General features: G+C 38.5%; 1 protein-coding gene across 1 annotated transcript; it reads right to left on the reverse strand.

The window, feature by feature from the left end:
- Window positions 1-1,008: 1,008 nt before the first annotated feature.
- LOC101296110 (serine/threonine-protein kinase SAPK2-like) lies at window positions 1,009-5,732 on the reverse strand. Its single transcript, XM_004301280.1, has 9 exons — window positions 5,452-5,732; window positions 5,261-5,335; window positions 2,348-2,449; window positions 2,161-2,214; window positions 1,954-2,046; window positions 1,785-1,874; window positions 1,602-1,706; window positions 1,404-1,502; window positions 1,009-1,275 (listed from the first exon to the last, which is right to left on the reverse strand). The coding sequence occupies exons 1-9, from the start codon at window positions 5,569-5,571 to the stop codon at window positions 1,009-1,011; spliced, it is 1,005 nt and encodes a 334-aa protein (XP_004301328.1). The 5' UTR covers window positions 5,572-5,732.
- Window positions 5,733-9,548: the final 3,816 nt, after the last annotated feature.

The following is a 9,548-nucleotide window of genomic DNA, read 5'->3' on the forward strand; positions in this document are numbered from 1 at the left end:
TTTTTTTTTTTTTTTTTTTTTTTTGCATAGAATGTCATTAACCTATATTATTTGATCAAGTTGTAAGAACGATTTTTCAATGACAACAATTTTAAAAAATTTAAATTATGAATTGTTTTCATAATCAATTGCAAAGCAACAAAGTGGTGTTTGTGACCGAACGTATAGTAAGTTAGTAACTACAAAAGTAAGAAAATAGGTATACATGAAGCAAATCTGATGAAATATTAAAGCAAACTCTTTCTCTTGTAGAATGGCGATGACCTATTCAGATTAATGTTCCAAAAAAAAGTTAAAAACCTAGAAATCTTTGACCTAGAAGAAAACCCTAAGAAGGCCAATTGCGTCTTCATCAATGGAGATTCTTCTATTTGGTGTAGTAGTTTTTTACAATTGAGCAACGGTTGCACTTAGGTTTAAGGTTTATAGACTCCTCACATTTTGTATCGTTAACTTGAAGAAAAAAAAAAAAAGAAAAAAAAAAAGAAAAGGAAGAATATTAATCTTTTTTTTTTTGTGAAATTCAATGTCTATTATTGTCATTTTGTATGAGGTTATATTTGTAATCCAATATGTCAAAACATGTGGAGGTACACTGAGTAAATCTGGAGGTCCCAATAACCGCACTCTTAGGGGATTGGGCGGATTGGGCAAAGTTGTGACTTAAACCGTTAGATCGACTTAATTTGGGCCGCAAATTAAATATCCAAAATAGTATTTCAGGCTCAAACATGGCATATGCTACTTATAACACAATGTAGGGGACATAAATCAAAAACAAATTCACTCAACCGTAGCTGCTGATGGTTTTAGGTTTGAATAGCAAGAAAAAATAATTTCATCAGATTAAAGGAAAAGATAAAACTCAATTATCTTTTACAACAACAAAACCTTATCATTACAGCAAAACAAAATGATGAGAGGTAGCAAGCCATGCATATCAGACCAGTTTCACAGGCCAAAGTATGGTTTAAAACATTAAATCATGTGTACATGCACTTCAACTGCTCATATCATTTGAGCAGAGAATTTACAACTTGTTTGAATATCTCCAACATCAGCATCGTCAAAAGCCATGCTGCTTCCAACGCAATGCCTACTGACAGTTGGGACCATTAAAGGTATTCTTGCCTCTTGTATTATGGACTGGACTTCTTCAATGCTTTGGGATGGATAGTTTACTTCATTGCTTTCCCAACTTCCTCCTTCCCACATTTCCATAGGTAGATTCTTTAAGAACCAACAGTGTTTCTTAATTTCTGGAAGTCTAATTCTCTGAAAACACATGAACAGAGATCGCAATGAGAAAGCTAAGCAAGCAAGTTTCACCACCAAACATCGAACGCATGTCTAATTCATCAAGCAAGTATATATGCTCAGTACCAAATAGAAAGCTATGTTACCTTTTCCGGCTTCGCCACAAATATCTTAGCCAGCAAGTCTCTACATTCCTCAGAAACTCGTACATTATCAGGGATTGAGTAGCATACAGTAAGCGTCCGCTGCCATAAGACATGTAATATATAACATATTCACTCTGACTCAGGAGATAGATCTATAAGGTAAATGGCTTTAAAAAGGTTGTTATGTTTGCCACTCACCAGAATTGTTTTTCTAAAGTTCAAATGGTCCCGAGGATCTTCAAAGGGATATGCTCCAACAATCATAACATATAGGGAGACTCCACAAGACCAAACATCTGCAATCTATAATGTCTAGCTTAAGATTACGCCCACGTTAGCAGGTTATAGTCATGAAGAAGGCACAAAAAGAATTTGGACTACCGCTCCATCATATTGTGTTTCAGTGATGACCTCAGGTGCAATATAAGCCGGTGTTCCGACAGTAGATTTTTGCCGAGAATGTTGTAGTGACTTCACAAACAGAGTAATATATTATTCAATTTTTCATGCATTAACAAATTGCTTAATGCATTTGTACAAAAACATATACCTTTGAGGATCCAAAATCGCATATTTTCACCCGAGGTGCTGTGCTGTCATCTAAGAGCGCATTTTCAAGCTTAAGGTCCCTATGACATACTTTCTGCAGTAAATAAATGATTCCTTACTCCAAATAATACTGTCAAATATAATAGGAGAAAAAAAAGTCGGGTATACACCACTATCATCTGAAATTTGACAGAATTTACATATATACCATTGTATGGCAGTAAGCAACTCCTGATATCAATTGCTGGAAGAAAAACCTTGCCTGATGCAAATGATTGTAATTAGTTATACTATGATCGAGTACGTGCAAAGTAAAAGGTACTTGAACTGAAAGCAAATGTAGAAAAAAAAAAAGTACTTCATTTTTTGAAGCCGTTCCTCCAATATTACTTTACCTCATTCTCACTAAATCTGCCGGCCTTGCATATTCTCGTATAGAGTTCTCCTCCAGCAGCATACTCCATCACAATGGCTAGATGAGTTGGTGTCAGCAGGACCTGCATGCATGAAACTCGATCAAATATAAACATAAAGATATATCGATAATAAGTTGTTCAATAAAAAATGTTACAGGTTAAGTAATTATTTCTAAGAGAACAAAAATTTACCCAGGTGATTACTCTCTTTACCAAAAAGACAAACTCATATTTGTAAATATAGGTACCACAAACATGTAGATACCTTTGAAAATCACATTGAAATACAGTCAAATACTGGCCAATATATGGCCACACTTCCATAGTCGCATTTAAATTTTTTTTCTTGAAGATAATGGCTAGAAAGGCAATTCTCACGCCACTACCGTTAATGAAACTGTAAAATGCAAATGGGAGATGGGGACATTAAGCCTAAACCTCATCGTGTAAGACACTAAGACCCTAAACAATATTAGGAGACCATACATCACCTAAATATTTTAACTTAACCATTTAGCAAATAGTGCATCATTGACTACTCTATTTGCTTTAAATAAAACATGGCGACATAACGGAAAGTTAAATTTCATATTTTCATATAGAGCCATAAAATACTTTGTCTATCCGCTTTCCCATTATGCTTTAGTTCCACCCTGCCATAAGATGGTTGCGACCATTTGACTACGCAAGGGACTCACTGCCCGCTTAGAGCAGTCATGGAACGCTGGGTACACATACCATGACATAGCACACGTCGCCCGATCAAAGAAGGAATTATTGACGGCATAAACTCACTAAATACTAAAATAAAAAGAGTAAAACACATAAAATAAAATATCAGCCTAGTCTGGGACTAATAGGGTCAAATCCCCAGCTGCATCACAAGGAAAGGCTAAAATCAAAACCGCCATCCAAGCCCAGCCAACACCGCCCTACCAGGGTCGCCGGACCACAACCAGCCCTGTTCGGCCACCCCAACCTCGCCAAATCAAGACCAGATCACGCCATGTCCTATCCAAGATTGGATTTGTGCCCATATCGGTTCCAATATCCCCAAACCAGTAGACACCGCCACCACGATCCCAAGTCAGCCGGCCTTCTGGGCCGATTAAGCTTTGCACCTTATCCGGGCTCCGCCACGCCACATCCAAATATTTTGAGCAACCCTAGATCAACCATTTTCTTCTTTGAAAGAAAAAAAATTATAAACAAAAGCATTTTGAGCATCTAAAGAAGCTAATCTGAACCGACTATATTAACATTTTCACACAGTTAAGCCAATTGATCACAGTAAAGCTTTGGTAGTTTTTACATGCCTTAATTGACAAAGTTGGCCAGAGCTATGCTTGTATCTAGCAGCAATTTTAATTAAAATACTTCACATTAACAATGGAAGCTAGTTTCTACAACGATGCTCGCAGGGCCCGACAATAGGAAATTATGGATTTCATTTATTTTAAATTTGATAAAAAATAAATAGGACTATAGTCTCTTCTTGTGCTGGAACTTAGTACCATCTGATATAACGGCATAGTCTCATTCTCGTAAGTTGGAGGTTGTGAGTTAGACTCACACAAAAAAAGTAGTTGTAGCACTTGAGTTGTTTAACCAATAAATAAATGGTAAATTGATTTTTATTTTACAACTGAAATTACAATGATCTAGATCTGCTTAGCAAGATCTAGAAACGACTTGCGAGGGAGGGTGGTTCCCATGTTCGGGCACTTTTTCTAGCTTGTAGTGTTTTGCTTAATGTTCCCATTGCCAATCCAATCTCCCTTCTTGTTCTTGAGGGTGGCATTTGTTTCCGATAACCAACTTGTCTGTTTTGGCCCAGTACCATTTGGTCTACTGGCATAAGTCTCTCTTTATAAGTGAGAGGTTATGAGTTCCACACACAATAGACTCGTTGTTGTTGTTGTTTTTTTTTTTTTGATCAGGTGAATTACAACTGCGTGAGTCAAACTCACAACCTCCCACTTACTAAAAGGGAGACTATCTATGTCACTAGACTAAATGATACTGGGGCAAGATTTTCCACCTTGTATGCCCGCAGACATCCAAATAGTCAAGCCTTTTAATGACCCATACTCGCTGGACACTCTACTAACGTTACATGGATCCAGCATGTCCCCGCTAACTCATCAACCTACTAATAAGGGACTTATGAATGTTGGGGCTCGAACTTAGATGAGGGTTCTATTCAACTAAATGCCACTCTTGCAAACCTTCGTTAAACCCTCGTTGGCTAACTACTTCAGTTATCTTGTACAAAAGTTATATGTATAAGAAAGTGATATAAAGTCTCGAACTCCTAAAGTGCTAGGGTTGCATTACACTTTGATCAACTACGGTTGACCATTTTACTTTAGGGTTTGTTGTACTCTTTTGGAACATACATCGCCTGGTTGGTAGAGTTCTATGGTATCAGCTACGTACTCTTGTCTCGATCTTGATTATATACTCGTTGTGGATCGTCATTGTGTGCTATCCGTATCTTTTGGTGGTTTGGGTTCAAGATCGAGAATTGTATTCCTCGTCTCGTACCAGATTTAAAAGAACCAGAGTTCCGCTTACAGAGCCAATAGCCTCCAATATTTGAGCAGCGACTGTTTTGAAGTGATGACTTGAAGTATGAATCAGATCCAAGAAATTTTTAAAGACGAACCTATGCAGTGGTTTAACAAAATCGATAGAAATCATGTCATCAGTATATATATGTTAAAGCCAAAAAAATAGTGTAAGAGGCAAATTCGTGTACGTTCTTCTTTATTTTATTGAAAAAAAAAATGTTTTCTTTAAAAAGAATATTAATTCGTACATAAGTACGTCATTATCGTGACTGGACGGGAAGAGCATAAGAATCTGTAGATATTACTAACAACAGCTAACCTCTTTGAATTGAACAACATTGAGATGCTTCAAGGATCTGTGGTTCATGATTTCCTCTTGTACATTTTCATCTATCTGCAACAACACATAAATGGGAAGATTACCAAAGCCCTGAAAGTTTCAGAACAGAAAAGGAAAAAAAGAGGGAAAAGATCAAGATCGATCGAGAAGAAGACGATGAAGAAGCATACCTTGTTGCCTCTCTCGATGAACTTAACAGCAAAGTGTTCTCCGGTATATATATCTCTTACCAACCTTGCTACCCCAGAAGTCCCAGACCCAATATCTTTCAGAATCTCATACCTCTCCATAGATCTGTAAATCGATCTCAAGCACAACAACTCACTGATCAACGATCTGTTCCTCTTGATCCTGAAACGCAAACTTTTTTTTTTCTGTTCAGAATCATGAAACACCAGTTTGCATGAATGGTCTAAAGCTTTGAGAGGTTTATGTAATCAGGACAAGTGGAGGAAGGTTTGTGGGTAGGTTTTTGCTGAGTCGCACACTGTAATTTGACTGCAGAGTAAATTTGCAGAAAGCTTCAGAAACTCATCTGAATATATACTCAAAACGATTAAGAGCCACAGAAAATTGAATTATTGACCAACCCTAATATATGCGACAAATATTATAGATGTAATCCATAACTGGTGTATTATTCCAGTATGTCAGTCCTTTAATTAGCCTCGTCGTACTCCCAAAAATGGAAGCAAAATATCTTAGCCAGCTTGCTGCTATATAGGATTTACCAAAAATAGAAAAATGAGTATAAAAGGAAAATATCTCAGATTTGTTTAAAGTTATAACTAGTACCTAAAATAGAAAAGGAAATAATATAATCCCTAGCTGGTCCCATGCTATTATTAGCAATGATCTTGACTGCTAGTTGGGGAGTTGCTGGCGATGATGTAGGATAATGCTAGTGGATGTTGTGGGGACTACTACGACTCTTCAGCTTTAATATTAACGATTTACATGAGCTGCCGTGCCGTTCGTATTAGATGCTGGCTCTTCTTTTAGGATCTGATCCTCTCCTAACCTAAATTTCTCTCTTAACCTAAATTTTGCATGAGCTTGCCTAAACTTTTACTTACAAGCTGACATGTGTCTAATAACACATCCAACGGCTGAAATGAGTTCATACCATTTTCTTTGCTTATCTTCTTCTGCCTTTCTCTCTCCTGTACTCTTTTACCCTAACCGGTTCTGATCTTCACATATCAGAGCTCTCATAAAATCCTCCACAGCTTCTTCTTCTTCTTCAAATGGTCACACCTTTCTTAACGTCTCTCTTTTCCCGCAGTTCCTATTTCTTCTGCCTTCTCTTTCTCCTAATTTTTTCAGATGGGTTTCTTTTGATTTCTCTTTATTGATATCTGGTGCTTGAATGAGTGTTTTTTTTCGCCGATTGAAATCTGGATCTATACTCTCCATTAATACCTGAGTTTTATCTATTTAGGCAATCAATCAAGCACTCCAAGATCAATCATGGTATCATACCCATCGTTTTGGTCCTTCTATATTATTTTCAGGAAATGAAATTTAAATGATAACCACTTGAGAGCCACTTGACTACCAGGTGAAGAAGACAAAGAAGAATATGAGAGAGAGAGAGAGAGAGAGAGAGAGAGAGAGCGAGTACTCAGAGTAGGCAGGAGGTGGAAATAAAGAGAAAGTTAGGTTCTTTCTAGCCATAGGATTAAGCTGCAAAAGTTATGAGCCATTCGATTTGCTTTGGACACATGTCAGTTTGTGAGCAAAAGCTTAGGTAGCTCAGGTAAGTAAGTAGGTTAGGAGAGAATCCTTTCCCGGAAAGCTTTCTTTTATTATGTTTTTGAATGTTCGATGCTTCGACCAATAATTTTTTTTTAGGGAAAGGGATATAATTCCCGCGGGCGAAGCCCATCCATTAATAACGACCTTTCGAGGTCAAACTGAAAACGCATTAGCTTTCGTTTACAAATCAGTGCCCATAGGTTTGGACTCAATTCGAATACAAAAATGCAAAGCTTAAGACTCGATGCTAAAATGCGGACACTCCAACCATTACAACTAAAAGCAGAAATGCAAATAAATAACCTCTAACACTATACGACCCTAGATCAAAATAACTGTTTTGACGAGCCCAACGCCTAAGACCCATTGGTGTATGTTGCCACTCTTCAAAACCAATGAGACAACTTCGAATCTAGCACATGTATAGGCTAGAAGCCTAGCAGTGTCAATCCCCTGAAAAGCCCTTTTACAAGCTCAACTGACAGAAGAAAATGAACAGGAAACAACAGAAACCCGTAGGCCCAGCCCACCAAGCCTAGTAGCCCGGATGACTAGGACCCACAGGCCCATTTGCCCTTCCTCTCTCTCGTGCTGGTCGGACCGACGAAGCGCTCGCCGAAGGAACTGTCGACCACCGAATTAATCTGGTGGCTCTTCACACCGGAAAACCATGGTCGCACAAATCTGCACGCCGCAAACCACTTGCTGCAAGCCCTGATCAGATCTGAACCACGTACACCAAATCCCCCCTACACAAGATCAAAATATGTTCACGTCTCTCTGCAATCGAAAGTGACCTACCGGAGACCGTGAAACCCTTTCAAAGGCAGACCTCGCTTCCCCAGTCGCAGTTCTTGTCATATGCTCACCTAACTCGAAGCCTTCACTAAGACGAGAACAAGAAGGTTGTTCCTATTCTTTGGAAAACCGTGACGTCATACGACATTCTATTGGCTGGGAATGGCACCAGATTTGCCGCCACCGCCTTGCTCTCAAAACCCTAGAAAGGGTTTCGGTCTCTTCTGCCTATTGCGGTCTTCGACCAATGAAAATTAATCTCAAATAACATGAACATAATCACAACATCGTGATGATGTTAGTGAGCCGTGATATGTTGGTCAATTATTATAACCAAGTAACCAACACCACAAATGTTTATTAGTTCAAATCTCACTAACATTTTAATAGAACAAACTTTTTTTTAAAGATAAAAACAGATTTAAAAACAAAAGTGATGACATTGTTTTGCTTATAAAATGGTTCCAATAGTAGTCAAATGCTAACAAAACAGTTGATAACAAACAGGATATCGCCAAGTTTGTTTCTCTTAGAGAGATCTTGAAGCCTGAACCCTTGTTAGGGTTTTATGTTGCGGCGGGAACCTTCCTCCCGGTAGGACGCTCAATCGTGTTTCGCGAGAGACGAAGACGTGGGAATCGATGATAAGTTAGGCAACGAAATGGGCTGGTGATTTCATGATGGTGTCTTCCAACCTTAGCTTTGACAACTTGAGGTCTACATCTAAGCATGAAGGGTGGTAGGAGGAGGACTTGAAGAACTATGTGTGGTGCGGCGGCTCTTAGGAGGCAACGCTGAGGCAGAAATCAAAGTTAATTGCTCATCATGATTCTTGTTTAGCCCGAATCATGGTTCTACACAACCGTTGATCTCTGAGATTGTCGTAGGCTTGTAGCAGAGGACGACATGGTGGTTTTTGTTGACGGTAGAGCCGTCTAATCCGGTTTCCGCTTGATCGGGTCAAAGTAGGCCGTCATGCGGTGAACAAAACTAGGGTTGGACTCCATTGAGATCTCAGTGATGGCGAAGGAACGATAGAGGCCGCCAACGAAAACTTGGGACTGTTTTTCAGGAAGGCTGATTTGGGCCAGCTAGGTGATTGTAGTTTAGGGATGTAGTCATCACTAATTAAAATTGAAGTTTGAGTGCTGCCAATAGACTAGTTTAGGGATGGGTCAAAATCAATATGGCGAGGTATTGGGGTAGTGGTTCGTGACTCTACTCTATGATTATCCCTTTCCCGCTATGGATCCTGAGGGAAAAGTGTTGCTAAATTTATACCATCCGCAATTTCATATATGATTATGTGTCGAACCAAAACAAAATACTTTTTCCTGGTGGGTGTGATCCATTGGACATAAATCCAATTTTTCCGCTGTTTTGATTCCTTAGAATTTGTTCCTGACGGTATCAAGATGTCATTGTGTCATAATATCTTATCCATATCTCCATAAAAGATTTTAAGTTCAATCCTTTTTTTCTCTCCATTCGACCATCGACTTTACTTCTTGTATTTAAAGTAATTCGTGTATCTATCCCAATGATACTATTGTTCCGTACCATTATGGAAGAAGACTCGGGTAAAATATGCACTTCCTCAGGAATGAAAAAAAATCGATCTAATGTCGTTTGGTATTTTGGCTTAAATTCTTTGACTCCTCGGTACTCAATTAAATCCTCTTTGTTGAGGATTGGATGCAACCCTACGGTT

Source organism: Fragaria vesca, linkage group LG5 (genome assembly GCF_000184155.1).
Source record: "Fragaria vesca subsp. vesca linkage group LG5, FraVesHawaii_1.0, whole genome shotgun sequence".
Classification (NCBI taxonomy): domain Eukaryota; kingdom Viridiplantae; phylum Streptophyta; class Magnoliopsida; order Rosales; family Rosaceae; genus Fragaria; species Fragaria vesca.